Source organism: Lissotriton helveticus, chromosome 7 (genome assembly GCF_964261635.1).
Source record: "Lissotriton helveticus chromosome 7, aLisHel1.1, whole genome shotgun sequence".
Lineage (NCBI taxonomy): Eukaryota > Metazoa > Chordata > Amphibia > Caudata > Salamandridae > Lissotriton > Lissotriton helveticus.
In genome coordinates, this window is record NC_136068.1 from 282,893,622 (window position 1) to 282,916,606 (window position 22,985).

The window sequence follows — 22,985 nt, forward strand, 5'->3', positions numbered from 1 at the left end:
GTTAAAAAAGTCTTTCTTGCCCTAGGTTTGAGCACACACTTTAATTCTTCTGAAAATATAGGTCCTCGGACAAAGGAGAAGGTTAAAAAGATTTTTGCTTAAAGTGAAGAAGATGCCAGGATTGAAAAGTCTCTGGGCTCTTGTACAATCATTAATTATACGCACATTCTTAATGTTTCTGGTACTGAATCATATTTAACTTGGTTTGCAACCCGCAACACAGATTTTATTCGACAAGGCTGAGATTAAAACTAATACATCATTAAGGGGTGCCGCTCGCTCTGAGGTTCTCAGTGCAAACTCTTGCCTGCCGCTACAGGAGTAGCTTCTCATTTCTCCAGTGTTCCAGCCCTTGTGCCCTTGGTGAAGAGGAGGAAAACCACCGGCGAGGCCGCAGAGGAGACGAGAGGCGCGGCCCCGGGACTGCGAGGTTCAGCGTTCAATTCCATCAGCTGTTGCCTCTTCCCGCGTGAGCCGCACCCCCTCCCAGTGCCACGCCCCCATCAAACTGCTCATAACCTCTCGCGGCCCCCGCTTCGCGGTTGCCGCTCGCTCTGAGGTTCTCAGTGCAAACTCTTGCCTGCCGCTACAGGAGTAGCTTCTCATTTCTCCAGTGTTCCAGCCCTTGTGCCCTTGGTGAAGAGGAGGAAAACCACCGGCGAGGCCGCAGAGGAGACGAGAGGCGCGGCCCCGGGACTGCGAGGTTCAGCGTTCAATTCCATCAGCTGTTGCCTCTTCCCGCGTGAGCCGCGCCCCCTCCCAGTGCCACGCCCCCATCAAACTGCTCATAACCTCTCGCGGCCCCCGCTTCGCGGGAGCCGCTCGCTCTGAGGTTCTCAGTGCAAACTCTTGCCTGCCGCTACAGGAGTAGCTTCTCATTTCTCCAGTGTTCCAGCCCTTGTGCCCTTGGTGAAGAGGCTGAAAACCACCGGCGAGGCCGCAGAGGAGACGAGAGGCGCGGCCCCGGGACTGCGAGGTTCAGCGTTCAATTCCATCAGCTGTTGCCTCTTCCCGCGTGAGCCGCGCCCCCTCCCAGTGCCACGCCCCCATCAAACTGCTCATAACCTCTCGCGGCCCCCGCTTCGCGGGAGCCGCTCGCTCTGAGGTTCTCAGTGCAAACTCTTGCCTGCCGCTACAGGAGTAGCTTCTCATTTCTCCAGTGTTCCAGCCCTTGTGCCCTTGGTGAAGAGGAGGAAAACCACCGGCGAGGCCGCAGAGGAGACGAGAGGCGCGGCCCCGGGACTGCGAGGTTCAGCGTTCAATTCCATCAGCTGTTGCCTCTTCCCGCGTGAGCCGCGCCCCCTCCCAGTGCCACGCCCCCTCTCACTCTACAGGGACTTAACCAAGGGCATTAACGCGCATCGCGGGACGCGCGGGGTCGCAGCCCGGGACGAAGCCCGGGCAAAGGGCGGGCCCGTTGTTGCCCGTTAGTGCCCGGTAGAGACCGGACCGGGCCACCCCCCTTGGATTCAACTGTCATTACTGGTACCACTCAGTGCATAGGCCTCCATAAATGTCTACCATGCACGGTAGAACTAGAAGCAATACTAAAAAAGCAATGGCCGTAGCACAAGTCACTGGGCCTATTGACCAATTTATTTCCCGGGTTAATGAGACAATTGACCATAGCATTATTCTATTGGAAAAAAGAGTATCTTTGGACCTTATGAATGCCAAACGCTCGTCCTTGGGCCTTCTAGCAACTGCAAGTTCACCCGTCCAGCAACCTTTAACTAATTGTTCCCTTCCTTTACCTACGACTGCTGCTGGCACATATACAGTTCCAAACGCAGTCGACTTATCAGTAACTCAATCAGATTCTGACCCGTCATTAGTTGATCTTGAGGTCACTCCAGACCTAGAAGCCTGCCAATCATCCGAAAAGTCAGAGTTAATTGTAGATAAACATCCCCAAGTATCAAGGGTAGGAGCTATTCCTGTATTGCCAGAATTAGGGAATACAGGTTCTACTAAGAACGCGTTTAAGATTAAGAAAAAGCCTAAAACTAAAATTAGGAACCACAACCTTGTCTCACCTACCCCTAACTCTGCATCAGGCATACCTTGCTGGGTCGAAAATATGGTAATAGATTTAAAATCGGACCTTGAAGCTACGATAGCGGCTCAAATTAAGCCTTTAATATCCAAAATTGATAGACTGATGCCGCTAATCAATTCAAAATGGGCTAATAAGGCAAGTGGGAATGTGCCTACACAGACGCACGGGAAAACAAAAGAAGTGCCTCTGGAAAATACATCTAGTAGCAAGCCTTCGAGAGATCCTTCCACTAAGGCCAAAATCTCACCAGATAACCTAGGAACAGCAACACAGCATTCGATTCAAATAGGGGGTAAATCTGTTGCATCTCCCCCAACCCCTAGTGTGATTGGTCCCACCCCGGAGATGCAAACATCCTCTGGCCCAAAAAAAGTGAGCAATCAACTAGTAAAGGGATCTAATGGTTTGGATACTAACTCGACATCAACTTCTTCCTCAAATAAGACTCAGGAACCAAAGACAAGGCCGGCTCGTTTTAAGACAATCAACTTGCCGCCGGAAGTTTCTCCCTTTGTGGTTGTTTTGACAGGTGTACCACCACTGAAGGAGGGTAGAAGAGAAACTTTCGTTGAACTAAGAAACAAATGTGCCCAGTGGCTTCAGTTGCACAAACCTCTACCCATCCATATGAGTGGTGAAATTCTTGCTGTACGTAGAGGAGAGTGGGTGGGCAGGAACACCAAGACCATAGCAGGAGATGTTATTACTGTTAATTTCAGGGATACAGGGGCAGTGAATTATATATGTAATACACCCAGTAGTGGACCTGCTACTCAAATTAATCCACTTCCCTTGTCTTACTTCTTACCCATGCCCCCAAGACAAAATCCCCCTAGATTCAGCTTCCCAATTAACAGAGGGTACACACATGCTCCACACCATATTACTCATCAGTGGCAGCAACCATGGCATGGCCCACCTCCTCCATTTGACCCCTTTGTTTCCCAGTTTGCCCACTGGAATAGATTCTGTGCGCTGGATGAGGTTGATTGACTCAATTCTGACGAAGCTTCCTCCATACATCTTGGCATTAATAGGGGCGAGGAGGAGGTTTCTTCAGTCACATCTCACCCCTTATGCCCTAATCTTCCAACTGCGGCGGTTACCAGCCTGACCAAGCCAACACCTTTTGCTCTAGATAGGGACTGTGTAGATTCCCATAACCCTAGAGATATTAATGGCAATAGAGGAGAAACCATCAAGGACAAAATAAAAATTCTCAGTTGGAATCTCGCGGGGATTTACAGGAAATTAGGTCTGCCCGAGTGGAGTGATTTGGTTTAAGCACACAAGATCTGTGTGTTTCAGGAGACCTGGAGCACTGAGCCACTCCACCGGGTTGGGTTTGTCACCTATTTTGTTCCAGCAGAAAAACCCAGGCAAGGGAAGGGGCGCCCTTCGGGGGGGCTCATTATTTGGGTAAGCATCTCCCTTAACTGCCGAATAACCTCTAAGCAGACAAATAACCCAGATATTCTGGGCATTTCTCTGTCTAATCACCGTAGAGGTTTGACCTTAGATCTTTACAACGTCTATGCTAGAGGCACTAAAAATGGGTGCACCTCATCTGTAATATCCGATCTTGAGGTGCAACTTAGGGACTATAAAGAAGCTGACCACACCCTAGTAGCAGGCGATTTTAACTGCACATATGAGCCACTTCCCCTGGATGGAATCCCTGACCTAGGTGAAGAAGATAGCAGATGGGGTATTCCCACACTCTCCATCCCTCCGATTAAACGTTGGACCCGTAGTGCAGTGCAGTTAAATGCACTGACTTTGGAGTTTGGGTTAAGAGCCACTAATGGCCGTACATCTTCTGACCGGATGGGCGCTCCAACGTTCAACAGGGTTGGTCATACCTCGAGGATTGACTATATTCTGTTAGACTTGGGGCTCTGGAGTTCGGTTGAAGATATGGTAATTATACCGACTGTGGAGAGCGACCATAATTCGCTTTCCTTAATCATCACGAATCCCTGGTTTAATGGAGCATTGTTAGCACCACCTAAATGTACACATAGGGTCACTGTCTCCTCCTGTGGAAGACGCTTAAAGTGGAACAAAGTTGCCAGCAATGCTGACAAACTTTCTACCATAGAAGAGGTCCTTATAGCCTCACAAGCAGAGATCAACACTATTGATTTAGTCACGGTAGCAGATAGGGCAACACCCATTTTTGAAGCAGCTGTAAAGGCTATAGGGGAAGTTTTTTGGATAAAGGGTACTACAGGGAAGAATATGTCCCAGAACAAATCTAAAGGGATACATGATTGGTACACTGTAGCATGTAGGAAAGCTAAGACTAGGCTAATTGAGGCCGTTAAGGGCAAGTCCCAACCCCTAATACAGATAGCCAGGAAAGAACACAAGAGAACACTGGGGCTAGCAAAAAAGGAGTGGGAAGAGACCTATTGGTCTACCCTTAAAGAGGCTAGCTCTAAGAAAGATTCAAAATGGTTTTGGGATACTATAAGAGCTCGTAACAGGCCAGATAGTGACCTGATAACTTGTAACATCCCAAGTCAGGCGTGGGTCAAACACTTTTCAAAGCTTTATACCCGTCAAGATGATCATCTCACTCCTACTGTTTCTTGTGATCCTGATGGGGGGGTGGTGGCTCCACTATTGTTCCCCCCAATTTGGGACATTCAGCCTAATGACTTTGATTTTACAACTAAGGAAGTGGACTACGCAATAAGCACTATCATTCCCCAAAAAGCGGCTGGTCCGGACGGCATCCCTGGCGACCTCTTGAAATCTGATATTATGAAGTGGGGGAAACTGATCCACTCCCTACTCATTGCTATCTGTAGGGGTGCCCCTATCCCCTCTTCGTGGAAAGGGGCTGAGGTGGTCCCTATTCATAAAAAAGGCTCCAGAGATGACCCATCTAATTATAGGCCCATTAGCCTGTTAGATATCAGTCAAAAAGTAGTTGGCAAGGTTCTGCTGGTCAGAATTTTAAACTGGATAGAAGAAAACAAAATCCTTTCTGACTATCAGGCGGGCTTTAGAGTGGGTACCGGGACAATTGAACAAGCTTTTAGACTCATGATGGTGTATTGGAAAGTTGTGGTCATAGGCAAGGGCAGTCTTTATCTCGCGTTTATCGATTTAAAGACTGCCTTTGACCTTGTACCCAGGGAGACCCTATGGAGTGTACTGGCTGATATGGGGTTGCCCCACTACTTGCTATCCCTACTTGTTAGGTTACATGAAAATAGTTTTGCCCAGGTTAGGTGGGGCCCAGGGGGGGAAAAAACAAATAGTATCCCGGTTGAGAGAGGTGTCCGCCAGGGATGTGTGTTAGCTCCCACCCTCTTTTCCCTTTACATCAATGGGGTGGTTGAGCATCTTCGGAAACATCCTTCAGATGAACCATCCCTGGCTGGCGAACGTATACCAACCCTCCTCTTCGCGAATGATACGCTTTTAATCTCTAAAACCCCCATAGGCCTCCAAAGGCTCCTAGACAACTTTCAATCCTTTTGCACCAAACGAGGCCTGGTAATCAACACAAGCAAAACTAAATATCTTGTGCTGAACCCTCTCAAAAAACAAGTCCGCTCTCCTACCCTGAACGCTGAACTTTTGGAGAGGGTAGAGGTCTTCGACTATCTTGGGATACGCCTTTCACACAAAATGGAATGGACCCCACACTTGGACAAAATGCTGTTAACTCATAAGAGGATCACAGGAGCTCTCCTGAAAGAACAACGCTCCTGTATAATAAGACCAATAGCTACAGTCCTTGAGATCTATTCGGCCAAAGGGGTTAGTTCTGTTCTCTATGGGGCCGAACTTTGGGGGTCATCCATTACTGACGCTTTGCCAAGATCAGAGAGGAAATTTTGTAGAGCGATTATGTCTCTCCCGCAGGGCACTCCTACAGTCCCGCTAATGTTGGATTTAGGCTGCCGCCCAATTGATGACCTTGCAAAATTCCGTCCACTATTGCTATGGGCACGCCTATGGCGTGTGGAGGAACTCAGCAGATATGCGCAAGGCCTAGCAGAAATTATGTCACTACCAGGGTGGCACAAAATTAGATGGTTGAGGGAAATGAAGGTGCTGCTAGTAAATTTGGGCCTGAACGAAGCATGGGCAAATAGAACCGAAGTTAGCTCTTAAGAAACTTTATTGGGACTGGATCCTTTCTCAGAGGAACATTAGTACCACCACGGGTAGACTCACGGAGGACTTCCTGAAGTTCAAAGATCAACCTAAACGGGAAGTGTACCTTGACATTATTGAAAAACCTTTCGATAGGGCTTTGTACTTCAAATTTAGAATAGGAACTCTTCCCCTCTATTCTTTTACTTCACGTTGGAAATCTCGTGTACAAATTACAGAGCTTTGCCCAGCATGCCTAGATAAAACAGAGTCATTGGCACATTTTATGTTCGAGTGCAGAGAGTATACAATACCCAGGAGGGTTTGGCTCAAAAACTTATGTCGGCAGCTGGGTACTAGGAGCCACGCGGCTGCAATCAGGATATTAATGTCTGACAGCCGTGCAACCTACGTTTGTGCCTTAGCCAAATTTTTATCATGGGCTTGGTCCATTCGAATCAAAAGGCTAAAATTGACTGTTTTAATTTTATTTTAAATTCACTGCTTAAATAAACTGCCTTATGAACTGCCTTGCAAATTTGTAAAAACTAAATGAACTAAAAGGCTAATATTGATTGCTTAAATTTTCTTTTAAATTGATTGCCTAATGTACTGTTTTGTCAACTTTTTTTAAATAGGTTAAATCTTTATTGCATGTTCACGTTTGCTTTTAAAATTGTTGCATTGTGATTTCTGTGTTGCTTTTATATAACTTTTTATCGAAATAAAGCCTTTTTGACTTTGACATCATTAAGTCACTTTTACCTTGGCTGGCTCTTGGGTTGGTTTCTTCTCAAAATGCATGTATTACAATGTTTCAACCAAATGAACTTTGCAGTTTATTCTATTTTGCGCCTTGTATTGTTCATTAGGGTTCGATTTTTACATACTATCCTTTTGCACGAGCATGTTACCTCAGACAGAGAGGGTTTAGGCTATATCCAGCCCTTAGCCTTCCCAGACATTTGCACTGCTACACTTAATTATATTACTACTGCTGTGAAACTCAGGAAATGTTGTGCAATGTAAAAGATTCTTCATTCTGATGTTAGCTTTTTTTAAACCTATTCTATTAAGGGTAGCTATTGTTTCATTGTTTTATTTGTTCTTAATTGTGAATTCTGTATTTATTCTATGTGCATTTATGACCAGTATACTGGTTGAATAAAGATCTTTGACTTGACATGACTGGGAAGTATTGTAATATCACATGTGGTCACCTATCACTGCTCTAGCAGTAAATCGTGAGGTCTGCATGCACCAGCAACCTTAAGAGACATTAGCAAGAGGTATACATTCACTGATAATGGAAGATGGGGGTGTGTTCTGATGAGTCCTGATCTTAAACTGAGGGCACAAATATGGGTGGAGCTAATTCCCACCCAAATTTTCACTCTCTTAATTATGGGTATCCACATGTGATGGTAGAAAAACGGAACAACTAAGACCTGAGGGATTTGCACTGCTCTCTCTCTATTAGTTATTGATAAAACTGCTATGTTTCGGGAACCACTGTGAGAGAAAGCTTTTATTAAAACAAATCGTAATATAGTTAAAAAGGATTGTGCAATGTCAACATGCAAAGTGATATTGTACTGACAAGACCTTTACATTGTGCTAAACAGCAGTGTGTGTGTGTGATGTGTGCGTGTGTGTGTATATATATATATATCTATATATATATATATAGATATATATATATATATATATATATATTCAATTCCAATCCTGGTGGTGGCGAACAGTCAGGCACAGACCTTATATATATATTCTATCAGTACTAGGCCTCAGAAATGTTTAGAGCAAGCCCCCTTTTCCAGTAGTAGAGTTAAATATGCCGAAATGTGCACAAAAAGCTGAAAATTTGCCTTATCCTGACATGTTTTCCTAAAGCTTCACATCACACAGCAAGAGTGTTTTTGAATAATGTTACATTTTGTTATGCTGTGCTAGCAACACTTTATAATTGAATAGAATGACTTCATATTATTTCACACATTAAAAGCAAAGTATGAAGAAGCCATTTGTTTTATGATACCAAATGCAGTAAAGCTTCTAGGCCCTGTTAAGTTAACATTGCACAGGATGGTGTATTTTTCTTAGCTTCAGAGCTTCAGAGAAACAGCTTGGGTAACGCAAGGCTTGCTAGAAGACAAGATACGTGGCACAAGGGAGGATGCTTGCTTAGGCACGTACACGTACATTTCAGCATATCCCATTTCACAATATGTTTCTGGTCACTACTATTGTGTGCACATATTAACTGGAAAGGCACCGGACTTATATCTTACATTAGAGTGGAAAGTCCCAGAAGCTGCCCACTTGGGGCCACGTGGTTGGCAACAGTATAGTTCGGACCTTACATGGTATATGGCTACTCAAACACTTGCTAACTGGTCAAATGAACTACACTTAATTTGTGCTACGTATGTTATGATGCTGTATCCTTTGTGGTTTTGGCCTATATAAACTGTCAGACCCGTCACCTCTTTGGACATTCAGTGGCTTTGCTGATGTCTCCGTGCTGCACGTTAATTTGCTGTTTGTGGGTCTCCAATAAACCTTGCTATCTTATGTACTGACAGAGACTTGTGGTATTTGTATTATTCCTTATTATTATTTTTTCAGCTTCCACATTTGGTGAAGAATGCGGCCCCAAACATCTGACCAGCTTCGACGGCCACCGGTTACTGGACTCCGACACCTCGGAGCTCGGAGACCTGTGGTGATGACATTTCATTTTGTCTTCTCTCTCTCCGCTCTCTGGCTGTTGGAGGATGACACTGGTGCTTAACAGTTTGTTGTCTGTGTCAGTACTTTGGTTCCTGCTTTGTTTCGCTCAGCACATTTGTATGGCACTGTTTGTATTAGAAAATGTTGATTTTGCTTAACTGAAGTTTCCTCATAATATACTAATGAATAGCGGTGCTGAATAATATTCTTCGTAGCAGATGTTTCTAATATGCATAGCCTATCGTCTGACGTAACATGTAATTGCTTCATTAGAAGGTTAAGGATCTTCTCATACCAAAGGAAAGAAGGCCTACGAATCGAAAAAGCCTCATACATAGAGATAGCTTAATAAATGTTTCATACTTTCTGATAAGTTTTAGTAAACCCATTGTATGTAATCATGGCAAAGGAGGAGAACAATCTGTTCCCATGAAGCATCAAAAACAAATGGACAGGAGGGGAAGATGCTACAAGAACTGCAACAGTTTATTCAATTGTTTATATTAGTGCATGTTTGAGAGGGTTAACGCTTTTTCCAGATGCACTTTTTAGGTTGAGCCTAGAGTCAGCGCGCAAGTGCTGCTCTGGTGAAGATCCGCTGTAGTTCAGTACGTGAGGGAAGCCCCGTCCACTACCCCGCCCTTATTATTTATTAGCTTGTGTCTTTGCCCTTCCTAAATGCTGCCTTCAGATTCATTTATAGGCTTGTTAGTCCCACCTTATTACAGCCATGTTGTCATTTGTATCCTCCCAAGGCTACGGGCCCCTTTACTTCGAGTGTTACATGGTACATGGTATTTAGACTGTGAGCACTATTTTCTTTAATGAGGTTCGCCTACTGCCTTCTCTTCTGCCTCCCTCCCATTATCCATGCCTTCTCACCTCCTCCCCCGCCTGCACTCCCATTGTTCATGCCTTCTCGCCCCCTTCTCTCCCTCCTCCTGCCTGCACTCCAGTTGTCTGTGCCTTCTCCCCCTCACTCCTGTTGTCCAGGATAACTACTGTTTACAATGCAATTGGTCTCACCTAAATGTGTAAAAGCCTATTGCATTGCAAATGCTTATTGTACTGAGTCTGTCAGTCAGTCTGTAGGTCACTCCCTTGTGACCTACAGTAGCACACACCAGGAAAGGGAAAAGTGCTGAGCGTGTGGCAAGGGCACTCGAGTGACTGTGTAGCGCGGTGGGAGGGGTAGGAGGTCACCCGATTGCAAGCAGCACCTGGTCCAGGGCAGGTCGCTTCTGCAGGCTCCGGGCTCAACCAACACAGAGGCACCCAATCCTTCTGTATCCCTCTGGCGGGCCTACCACCCACCTCTTGCCAGTGAAACAATGTTGGATCTTGCACATGTCCTGCACCTCCTCACTTCTCCTTCTCCTCTGGGCCTTTGCTCTCTTGCTCTCAGCGGCACCGCTCTTTTGCTTTCAGTGTCGAAGTGTGCAGGGTAAGCGCTACAAGATGAAGCATGTGTGGTGCTGAATAAGGTGTTTAGGTGGCTTGACAGCCACCGCGTGCCACCTCACTCTCTGCTGGCCACCTTTCGGGATTTCGGCGAGTTGGGTGGCGGGCTGTCACTGCTCAGCTCATCGCTCAACAGGCCATTCCCACTGTTCACTCCCCTCAGGGTTGACACTCATGCTTTCCTTGCCATCGCCCTTTTCACAACTTAACAGAAAGCACCGCCTCCTGGCGTAATGTAGTTATATGGAGATTTAAGAGCAATAACTCTATGCCAGACATGCATGTTTGTATTATCAATCTTTATAATTGCTGGGTTGCGAAGGAGCCCGCCGATGCCTATACCCTTAGAGGCTAGCCACTGTTCCTCTGGCACTGCCCCCGATATATGTTTTCCAGTTTGTAGTTGCACACGGGCTATCAAGGTATTAGTCAGAGCACTCGTTTGCACCTGACCGGGAGCTGGGGAGGATGTTCTTTTTATTGTGATGTTTGGGGTAATGGCATCCAGGAACACTTAGTTTATACCACAGCAGGATCCGCTGAGGTCAGTGGTACCTACGCGCCTCTTGGGCATGATAACACTCTCATGTAGCCACCACCCTATTTTATTAAATGTAGCAACACATAGTACCGCATCATAGGGGCAACTACCACTTCACAACCTGGAAAGTTAGGGTCTCGGCTCTCCACAGAAATTATATAAAATACTAGCACAACTTAAGCAACGGAGCAGGCATACAGCATTCCAGAAAGAAATGCATTTAACTGAACTCGAGAGAAAGAAATTGCAATACAAATGGAGAGGGAGGCTTTTTGGCACAGTGTGTTCTGCTTTTGCCAGGGGGGTGGCTGTCAGGCTCCACTCTGGGATGCCTGAAGTGGTCGAGGACACATAAGTAGACCCTAATGGATGCATGTCCTGCTTAAGGGGAAACTTGATGGTTCTCCCTTAGTCAGGGCTTTACGTGGGATGAAATAACTGGAGTGGGGGGTCTTTTAAAGGTACGTGGCACTTTTAAGCTAAAAATCTGTGCTTAGCATAGTGTGCCGCTCGACTTGTATTTTGCTGTTTCAGTCATTGCATCCAGATATATCATACAACAAGTAACATCATACCTACAACAAGTCAGGACTATTGGCATTGTCAATGTTTGTTAGCTGCATACGATAAAAAAAGCAGCAACTATGGCTTGCATATAATATTGAAAAAGCTTCCACTTGAAGCCCTGGTGACACCACAACAATGATGAAGGCCCTGAGTTTGAAAAAGAGAAGGGAAATCCAGAGAGAAAATGACAATCTTTAAAGGATTTCCCGTACCCTACAATGCTTCAACCACTTCAAATGTGTTGTGCTCATTAAACAGCCAACTGTGCACGTCACCAGAAACACCCGCAAAGTACCACTACTTAAAAATTAAAAAACATTGCATGATGGCCCGCATTTGGACATGTTAATCTAATTTTAGCTGTTGCATAGCAAAACCAGGGCTGAGGGGTGAACCTGATGTCATAGGCTCTTTGGGCAACCTGCAGTTTATTCATTAGACCGTATATCCTCCATCAGTTACTTGCTGGAGGAGTTAGTGTTCATAAAAGATGCAGGTTGTCGAACAACAAATAGAGAGTAAAGACCTCAACAACAGTGCAAGCCTCCCCAAACTTCCCACCAGAGCATGTCACCCCTTTTCAGTTTGTGGCCTCTCTTGCAAGTGTCAGTTTTGTGTCTCTTGTGAGAGTGAGTCTGGGAGGGAGAGGTAGTTCCAACAATAACTGGTGTCTGTAGTTTAGCAGATTCATAAGTTGTAGTAACCACACAACCCTCGAGTGCCATTCTCTTCCAGCTGGGGTTGAGTGAGGGGGTAGAAGAAGCGGCAAGCAGGCACCCTGGCCAGCATGGATACAGCTTACTATAAGCAATGACTTTCCACACTGTGGGTCAGTCTTAGGTCACCGAGAGAGTACAGCCAGCTTTGGGCCTAAAGCATAAAAGACACATGGTACTTTAAGCACTATTTTCTTCATCAACTTTCTCTTACTGCAGGCATGACGGGCTTTGGGGCCTTCTTTTGTCTGTGTCTTCTTTACCCCTGTGACTTTTTTGCCCTCCCTCACTTTGTCTGTGCCTTCTTGAACGCTACACCCTCCTTCCCGTTTTCCTTGCCTTCTTTACTCCCCGCCCTCCCTCTTGTTGTCAGTGCCTTCTTAAAACCACCCACAGCTTCCCTACCTCGTCCCATTGTTCGTGATGCCTACCATTTGCAATGCGAAAGGTCTCACATTTATGCAAGTTCGAGCTACTGGCATTGTAAATGTCAATGCCTTTTATTTATGTTTTGGTTTTTAAAACATAAATAAAAACATTGTCATTTACAATGCCATTAGCTTAAACTCGCATAAATGAAACCTATTGCATTGCAAATGCTTGTTTTAGACCCTTGTAACTTGGCCGCACTGAATATGAGTGCTAATGGCTTAATGCTGGAGGCTAAATGCTGATTTGCCTCTCCTTCCCTACCTGATTTGCTGAATGTAGTTGCAACTTGTAATTAAGCTTAAAACTCTGGAAATAGTAGTTTTATGTAGCGGCTTTATTATAGGGGCCCCTTCCATCGAGGACTTGAGTCAACAGACTCTCTGAGAACATCCACGCTCCAAGCTCCATGTTAGAACATGGAACTTTAGCGACATCACACTTCTTTCTCTTTACAATTTGAAACTAAATAAAATGGAATTAGCACCTACAGATTCTAAGTACACCATAAATACATAAGTATATATATTGCCCACATATTTCCTCCCATCTGATGTGAAACAACAATTTAAAAAAAATATATATATATATCATAAATAACTAACTTCTTATAAAATGCTTCAGATTAACCAGACTTTTAAAATATCTTACACTCTTGCGAATGGGTTCAAAACACTGCTTTTGCAAAGAAAAACACTGCAACTTTCTTCACCACTTCCATCATCACATTTAGATTTTACATGAACAACACGGCTAAGATTCCAGATGCTACCATCATTTGTTTTCACCGCATTCTTGAACATCTTCACCACTGTCTTTTCATCAGTGAAATTCGACCAGTTGAAACAACCTACAGGCGCTTTAACTCTAACTTTGTCTCCCACTTTGAATTCCACTTGTTTAGCTGATTTTCAAGCATCAAAATAAATCTTCCTTTTCTTTTGTAAATCTAATTCTTTATTCCTTCACTGACCAATGTCGTTATCCTTTATACCTTTATACAAGGCCATCCAGCCAGGGCAGATGATGGTATTTGCAGATCTTCCTTTGAATAACTTAAAAGGAGTCTTCCCTGTTGATGAGTGTGGCGTAAATCTGTAATCTGTAATTCTTTGCAACTCCTCTCTCCAATTCAAACTGTTGACTGTTGCTAACTGAATACTTTCTTTCAAGGTCTTGTTCAATCTTTCTATGGCCCCATTGGTCTCTGGATGATAAAGCGAGGGTTTTTTATGTACAATCCCACACTTAGTCAAATATTCCTCCATTTCACCAGAGCAAAATTGTGTGCCATTGTCTGATAATAAAGAACCTGGAAAGCTTTCACGTTTAAAAATAGTATATAAAAACTTAATTCCAGCCTAAGTAGAGATGTCACATACAGAACTTACATCAATCCAACATGAGTGTAAATCAAGTAAAACTATTAGATATGGAGTCTGTTGCTCACCATGAATCGGTCCAACAATATCAATGGCTATTTCATCCCAAGGAAACATGAGTAACTTCCTGCAGACCATAGGAGTTTGTCTGGGTTTAAGAATCTTGTCGCTCATGGAACAAGGAACACAATCACGCACTAGACGTTCTACCATAAAATCTAGACCAGGCCACCAAAACTCCTGCCTAATGCATTCTTTTGTTTTACAAATACCCATGTGTCCCTCATGAGCCCTTTTTATAATGTTGTCCCTCAAACCCACTGGGAGAACCAACCTTGTGCCTCTGGTTAAAATGTCATTACTGATGGCTAACTCGTCACACACCATTAACCAAGGTTTCTAAAGCTTGTTCCCTTTACCTTGTGGAATCATATCCATAACTTTCAGCATTTCCTTGTCCTTTTCCACTTGTTCCCTTCATTCATCTTCCTTGATGGCTCCTGAAGTGATTTCACAAAGTTTCACATCAAATTCATCCGCCATGTCTTCAACTCCTTTCACATCTTGACATTCTACAGTACCTACCAAACGTAAGAGGCAATCTGCCGAAACATTACTTGCTCCTGGAATATACTCCATAGCAAAATCAAATTCCTGAAGTGAAATCACCCACCTTCTGATCCTAGAAGAAATTGAGTCCAAACCATTTTTCTCAAAAATCTCTTTCAGAGGTTTATGATCAGACCTAACAATAAATTGAGTACCTCAAACAAATTTCTTAAATGTATTCAAAGCCCAAAAGATGGCTAAATTCCTCCTTCTCAATGACTGAGTAGTTTATCTCAGCACCTCTTAAACATCTTGACACACAAGCGACCAAACACTCCTGAGTATCTCTTTTCTGGATCAACAATATGCCTAATCCTTTCTTACTTGCATCTGTCACGATGTACGTCAAATCAGTAGGTTTGAAAGCTTGGAAATCAGGTGCACTCCTAAGATCCGCCGCTTGACATTCTTGAACTTTTCCTTACACACCTCATCCCACACAAACTCTGTCTTTTTGCACAGCAAACTTCTTAGTTAACAAGTTTTATACGCAAAAAAATGTATGAACTTGCTATATACCCAAAAATTATGTTAGCTCTTCCTTCGAACACGGTTCCTTTGGATTTACAATTGCATGTACCAACTCTTTTTTTGGTTTTACACCACTACAAGATATATGATGACCCAGATAATCTACTTCTGTCACCCCAAACTCACACTTATCAAAACATAGAGTCAAGCCAGCTTTTATAAGTCTGTTCAACACTTTTTCAACTCTCCCATGTTCTTCAATGGTCTTACTGTAAATTAACAGATCATCCTGATAACACCTGACGCCCTTAATCCTCTTTACCACATCGTTCATAATTCTCTGAAAAACAGAGGCAGCTGAGACCAGTCTAAAAGGCATCCTTAAAAACTTAAATGCTCCCATAGTTGTATTGTAAGCAGTAAGCTCCTGTGAATACGCCAAAGCAAAATCCAGTATAGTAAAATAACAAGCACCATCCAAAGTCAAAACCATCTCCTCTATATTAGGTAATGGAAATTTGTCTACAACCACCTCCTTATTGAGAGTACGTAAATCCACACAAAGAAAAATGTCATTTTTGCTCTTTCTAGCCACCACAATGGGAGCCAACCACTCTGTCGCTTCCACCGGCTCAATCACACTTGCATCCAATAACCTGTCAATTTCTTTTTGTACAGGTTCTTGTACACTCAGAGGAATTCTCCTCACATTTGCTGCAATGGGCTTTGCACCTAACTTCAACTTGATACTATGGCTGTAGCCCTACAAACGTACTAAAGAGTTCTTGAATAATTCACCAAACTTCTTCACATACCTGTCACCAACATTCTATATAGACTGCACCTGTACAGGAGGATTCCCATTAGGATCAAGAATAATTCCAAGCCTCACTTGGTGTGTCCAACTCAGTAGGTTATCCCCTTTGTTTGCTACATATATCTTAGCATCGGTAAATCTCTCTTTGCACTCCAGACAAGTCTGAAAGTATCTCAACATCCTTATTGGAATACCCCCATAACCTGTTGGCCTTACATCAGTTTTTAATAATGTTACTTTGTTTTTTAAATTCTGTTCAAAAATATCTTTAGAGATAAATATGGGAAGAGAACAAGAATCAAATTTCATCTTTATCTTCACATCTTCTATCTTAACCCATTCCGAAGGATATCCCAAACCACACACCTCATTCACCTGAAAACTGATCTCTTTCACATCAATCTTACCATCTCTTTTGTTGCGTAAATGACAGTTCTTTGAGAAATGCCCTTTTTTGCCACAATAGTTACAAACCACACTGAGTGCAGGACAAAAATTGGCATTCGCTTTATGGTCACTTTTCCCACAACTATAACAAGTCCCATGAAAAGGCATAACATTTCTTGTTACATACTCACCAGTCTTGTTTCCTTTCTCATCCTCACCACTCTTCTTATTATCAGCGTCACTCTTATGTAAAGCCTGACACACAACTTCCTCTACCTTTTCTTGAGTGACTGCAGACTTCCCAACCTTGCTCAATTCACTCACACATTTTAACACATGTTCAACCCTTTTTGCAAAAATTTAAAGGTGGCTCATCTTTTAACCATAGTTCCTCTCTTATTTTGCCACTACCACATATTAGCACAAACTCTTCACAAATTCTTTCTTCTACCAGTTCCCCAAATTTGCAACTTGACGCTAGTTTCCTAAGAGGAGTCACAAACTCCTCCACAGTTTCTTCCTTTCCTTGCTGTCTTACACCAAAATATTATCGCTCCATAATGGTGCTAACCTTTGGCAGAAAATGTAGGTCCAATTGTTTTACACATACCTCATATTCATTTATTCCTCTTTGACATAACGGACTTAACTGAGGCAGATTTTCTAACACTTCTTTCCCCTCTCCACCTAAACAGTGAAGTAAAAGTGCTTGTTTTCTTTCTGCACTTAAATTTGAACCACATACACCTGCATAATTCTCAAAAAGGTTCTTCCACTTCTGCCATTTCACCTGTGATTCCCCTGGACTTGTCATGAAAAATGGTGGCTCAGTTACATTTTGCATTTTATCTACTTAATGTAATTTCACTTGAATCATACCCTATACAACTTGACACAAATGACTACTAATGAAAAACTAGCATATAATATAACATTTAACGTATTATACTGTAAAATAAAATAGAAATACAAGACACCGAAAACAAACAACAAAATTATTATTTGTTTAAGGTGTGCTTGTCACGTGTTGACAAACTTGCAGCTGTACTTTAAGGTGTGACAAGCTTGCAGCTGTACTTTAAGGTGTGCTTGTCACCGTGGTGGCAAACTTGCAAATGTTCTCTATTTTCTTCTCTTTCTCTCTTTTTTTAAGTTAATCAACTATAATCCACCTTTGAACTCCTCCTTTTCTCAATTATCCAATGAAGTTCACTTTTCCCATTCAAAAATGGCCACCGTCATCCCCACGCAAACATTCCGGACAATATCCTTCGGAAACTGGGCTTGATTCCTTTCCCACATGCCTGACACTCCGTCTTCTTTTTAGATAAAACTGGGCTTGTTTCCTCTGTGCAGCCCATTCAGGCTTTTTTCAACTGGCAATAGAGCATGCCACTCACAAAGCTTGTAAAACAACAGTTACCGTGAAGCGCAGGCGCAATCTGCATGCGAGCAGCCACTTCTTCCTCACGCTTGCTACTACTCACGATTTTACCAGCAGGTCCACTTTACCTGTACAGAACGACATCCACAGATAACCGCTACACCGGTAGGATGTTTCCGCAATTCCGCTTTGCCGCTTTCTGTCCTATTCCTTTGATGTACTGTTCGTTCTGCACTATTCTCCTTCTTCTCAACGTTGGGGTCAACTAATCCTCTTCCTGCACGCGATCGTTACCAGTTTATTGAAGCTCAAAACACTGAAAGTAGTAGTTTTATGTAGAAGCTTTATTATAGCGACCCCATCCATCGAGGACTTGAGTCAACTGACTCTCAGAGTACACCTGTGCTCCACGTTCCATGTTAGAACATGGAACTTAAGCGACATTACACTACTTCTACTGCAGGATAATTTTTCTTCATTCTCTGAGACCTATTGAGTTTGTGAATCTCTTTATTGGAAGTTTAGCCATTATTGACTGAATTTGAGCTTTATGCTCTATCTTACTTTTTGCCTCTCGAACTTGGACTCTTTATGAGTTACTACTAACACCATTTCCGCCTCATTTTCTAGGAAAAAGGGAATTCTTTCCTTTATAGAACACACTTCATGCATAATTTGTTATGATTGCTCTAACCATTTCTTTTATGATTAATTACGTAATCTGGTTGATATTTAAACTAACTGAATAAAGAATAAAAAGAAAAGAAAGTGTACTAAACACTTTTAAATAAAAATTAAACCCTAAAACGTACACCTACCTCTCGTTATTGACTGAAATTATAAATAGCATTGTGATTTTCATTTATGTGAAGTATAGCTCCTGATCTCATAAATGACGGCAAAGGTCTGTCACCAAGAATTAAAGGGAAACACCGCGAGTGGGGATCAACACTTTAAATGTGAGATAGGCATGTTAAACTGTCTTATTCAAATTGATTCCTGCTCCAGCAACTGCAAACCTGTGTTTGATCGCTCGTCACTCTTCCCTCACAGTAAAGTGTTTGCACCATTAGCGGTTTGTTGCTAAACTGACATTAAGTCTATCTAAGTTTCTTTGCTTTCAGATTCATCACATATGGATTCTTTTGAAGTCTCCGCAGCTAATAACCTTCTTTGGATGCAAAAGCCATATAAAGGCATTATACACAACAAATGTATTGCTCTAGAAACAAATAAATTGATATAATAGCTGATACCATGTTTAGTATCCCGTTACCCTATAGAGGCAGAATCTGACCAATAGAAGCACAATTGCAATACATCTTTTTGGCTATCTGAGAAGTTTTTGGGACTTTAAATCATATCAAATATAGTTTTTACCTGGAGCCCAAGGATTGAATAAGAGAATGAAGCCATCCAGTCGGGAGGAGGTAGTCTTGCCGTTCTTTGATGCAATTTTGATACTGAGCTTGTAGCGCCCAATCACTGCATTGGCAGGACTAGAAATGGTGACAACCAAACCATTTTTACTATTGCTGTGTTTAGTCGCCACCCAGGATGCTGACTCCTGAGCCTTGGAGATAAGAAAGCTGGCCCATGTGTTGTCCTTCTCAGAAGGGGACGGCCCTGTAAAACAAAATGCATACAACATAATAATCAGTCTGTTACAATGGAAATATTGGCATCTGAAGAGAAGTGTGTGATGAGTATCACCTGTTTATGAGGTCTATGGTTTAGATATGCCTTTCAATGCCGTGGCTGTGTGCTGCAGATTGCCTGCCTCTGCGGATAGTGTGTGACTGAGATTGCCTGCATGAGAGATAGGTTAGTGATTAGGATTTCCTGCTCCTATGGCAAAAGCCTCATCAGGACAACGCATCACTATGTGAGCGTGTAGTGGAGATGACTTGGTGGCATGGTGTTTTTTCTGGGAACGTTGCTTACTTTTGTGAGCTAGCTGTGTGGCAGACATTTTATGTTGTTCGAGTGAGTCTTTTGAGGCTCCTTGTCTGTGAGGTAAAGTGTTGTGTTTGCTATTACCATTGTATGTTGTTTGTTTGTGTGCTATGGATGATCTGTTTCTGATGATGTCGTAGTGTGCTCTGAGGGAGTCATGTTTGTGTACATAGTGTAATTGTCCTATGGAACTGTACCTGTCATAATAACAAACTGAAACTCGTCTTCTTTCGAGACATCTCTGTTGAAGGTTAATTGGATCTTGAAAGGCTGACTTCTCCTCACAATGAGGTCTTCGCTTACATAGTTATCTGTGTGGTGCTCTATGCTGTTTTCTTCAAAGCGTAAATCGTACAGCTTCAATCTTAAACCTGTTACAAAAATAAGAAAATATGAATGCCATTTCCTTTGTATTACTTCAAGATATTGAAGTGCAATAAGATAATGTACCTCCATGCTCAGAACAAACTTAAGTCAGTGATAATTATATATGTGCTAATTGTTCTTACATTGTGCACACTGTAGAAGCCCACTGCAGGTAAACATTACAGAGGCAGCAATATGATAATACTCTTAGGCTCTCATTAGAAGCTCTCTAGATTTAAGCATTCGATTTCTGCCACAATACTCACACCTACATACGGGAAATACAAGCTATTTATCAAGGATATGATGGCGAATAACCTGGAAAATATTGTCGAAATCACTGTGGCACCTGCTTGGAAATGCTTGTAAAATGCTTTGTTTAGACCCATGGTAAATGTGGCGGGTGCACGCGAGGGCAGAGCAGGCGAGAGGGGAGTTTAGGAGGGCATTTGTGGTTCCTCATGCAGTGCAGGAGCAGGACAAGAGCGGGCGCACAACTTTAATTCAATCCTGTAGAATTGCCTCAATCAGGAGGGACACCAAGTGAAGAACAAACAATCCTTTATTCAGGTTACAGAACAAACGACCCCAGCCACAGCTGACAGGGGACAGCTGCCAGTGACACACGTTTTCAGTAACCCTGGGCGTAGTTCGCGGAGCCGCACTCCGGAGCTACTCGAAGACGCAGTTGCACTCCGCGACCTTCACGTAGCTCCGCGGACATGCGTAGTAGCTTGCTAGACCCGTTCGCGCGCCGTTTTTCGTCTTCGGGAGCGCGGTGCGCGTGTTCGGGGCGCTGCCTGCATGCTCGACATAGCTGTGTGTTAGACATGTTGGGGAACTCATCTTCTCGTTCGCACTGCCAAAGTGCGTGATCGCGTCAAATATCGCGCGAACTTACCCCGGCGCACGCGATAATGTTATTCAGCGCGCGAGAACTACGCTACGCACCGGATCGCGGAGTAATCGACAGCTTCGCGTTCTCCGTAGAACGCGGAGTTGCCAAAACTCCGCAAGCTCCGCGAACGGAGCGTAGTTCTTCGCCCAGGGTTAGTTTTCAGGCGCTTGCTTTGGAACGCTCACGGTGGTGACATTCTGAATATCACCCCCGAGTGTTCCAAGTCATAAAGTGGGGCAGGGGGTGGTGAATGATTGAAGTAAAGACAATACCACAAATCCTCTTTCCCAACATCAACTGCCAGATCCAATTCACTGTTTATTTTGCTTGTGCTTCTCTCCTGAATCTCTTGTGTGTAGATCAATGCTGCTTTTATGTGAATCATTTCAATATTACTTTACATGCAGACACCATCTTCAAATGACAATTTTGCTCAGAGATATGTTATATTCTGGTTATTTACGTATGTGTATCCCAGTTTACTCATCTGTCTGCTGCTCAGCCAGTGTGAGTGTTGAGAGTGGAATGTTGGAGTGACAGTGATGCTTGGATTATTTGGGAGCCTGTGTGGGTGAGGTGTGACAGTTGGAAGAAGGGCTGAACAGCAGGCAGGCTGCTCCTGGTGGGGCTGAAGGGCAGATGTACATGGAAACCAACTTATTGTACGAGAATGCCATCCTGCAACATGACCTTAATAAAGAAACACTTTTAATACAACTCGACTACATCTGGCAAGATACAACATATTTTTGGCAACGACCTGGATAAAGACCCAAGCAAGATAGCAATTACTATTTATTTATTTTATTTACCAGCTTATAGAGTGCGCAGCTACCCCCGGCGGCGGTGTCCTGGCGCTGTGGACTAGGGCAGCACAGCAGTCAGGCGCAGCTAGAGGTTGGAGAAAAGCCAGGTTTTCAATTTGCGTCGGAACACGAGTTCAGATGTGGTCAGCCGAAGACACAGACGTAGGCTGTTCCACAGTTTAGCTGTCACAACAGCAAAGGCTCTTCCCCCCATTCTATAGCAACGAAAGCGGGGAGAGTAGAGGAGATGAAGATGATTCGATCTAAGAGCTCGGGCAGACTGAACCGGCTTTAGCCTGCATCTGAGATAGGCCGGGCCAAGGCCATTGAGCGCCCTGAAGTCCAGGACTAAAGATTTAAATTGGAATGGATGCGATGGTTAACTGGCAGCCAGTGAAGTTTCGTCAGATATGCAGTAATTGAATGGCGAAAGGGAATGTTGCATATCAGCCTAGCTGCTGCATTCTGTATCAACTGTAGCCATTTGATCAAATATGCTGGAGCTCCAGCATACATGCCGTTAGAATAATCCAGGTGATAAGTGATTAGGGCATGAATGACGGTCCTGCGCGAGTCTGGGGGGAAAAAGGAAGAATTTTCCTAATCATACGGAGTTTACCAATGCAGGATGAGGTGACCTTATTAATTTGACTCTTACATGACAGTTCATTGCCAAATTGAAAGCTCAGGTTGATTTAACTGGTTCCAGGGGAGGGTTAAGCTCCGATGGCCACCACAGTATATAGGGAAGTGGGGTGCTTTGATTGAAGAATAATACCTCGGTTTTATCAGTGTTCAACTTGAGGGTGTTGAGAGTCATCCAGGAGGATATGTTGGTGAGGCAGCGTCTGAAGTTGGCAAAGCTGCCTTCAGAGTGATCTCTAAATGAAAACACAAGCTGAGTGTCATCAGCGTAAGAGATCACTCTGACCCCCCAGGATTCAACATCCTCAGCCAGAGGCGAAAGATAGACATTGAAAAAGAGATGGATTAGTGCAGAGCCCAGCGGTACCCTGCAACAAAGCGGTTTATCCTCTGAAACATAAGGCCGAAGGTAGACCTGCTGCGTTCTGCCCATCAAAAAAGATCTAATCCAGGCCAAAGGGGTATCCCGTATGCCAAGACTGGACAGTCTATCTAACAGGATGGCATGTGGGACGTGTCAAACGGAGCAGATGAGTCAAGGAGCACCAACATGGCCTCCTCGCTTGCATCCACGCATTCACGAATGGTCTCGGATAACTCCAGTAGTGCAGGTTCCGTGCTGAATCCGGATCTAAAACCGGA

The 22,985-nt window shown here is 43.7% G+C and overlaps 1 protein-coding gene across 4 annotated transcripts in view; it reads right to left on the reverse strand.

Moving 5' to 3' along the window:
* Positions 1-22,985, reverse strand: part of LOC144768424 (protein-glutamine gamma-glutamyltransferase 6-like) — a 483,154-nt gene that overhangs the window by 236,486 nt on the left and 223,683 nt on the right. For all 4 annotated transcript variants that reach the window (XM_078652069.1, XM_078652067.1, XM_078652068.1 and 1 more), the window contains exons 2-3: positions 19,826-19,999; positions 19,053-19,298 (exon numbers count right to left, since the gene is read on the reverse strand). In XM_078652069.1, the coding sequence (XP_078508195.1) occupies positions 19,053-19,298; positions 19,826-19,999 (420 nt within the window). The remainder of the gene's footprint in view (positions 1-19,052; positions 19,299-19,825; positions 20,000-22,985) is intronic.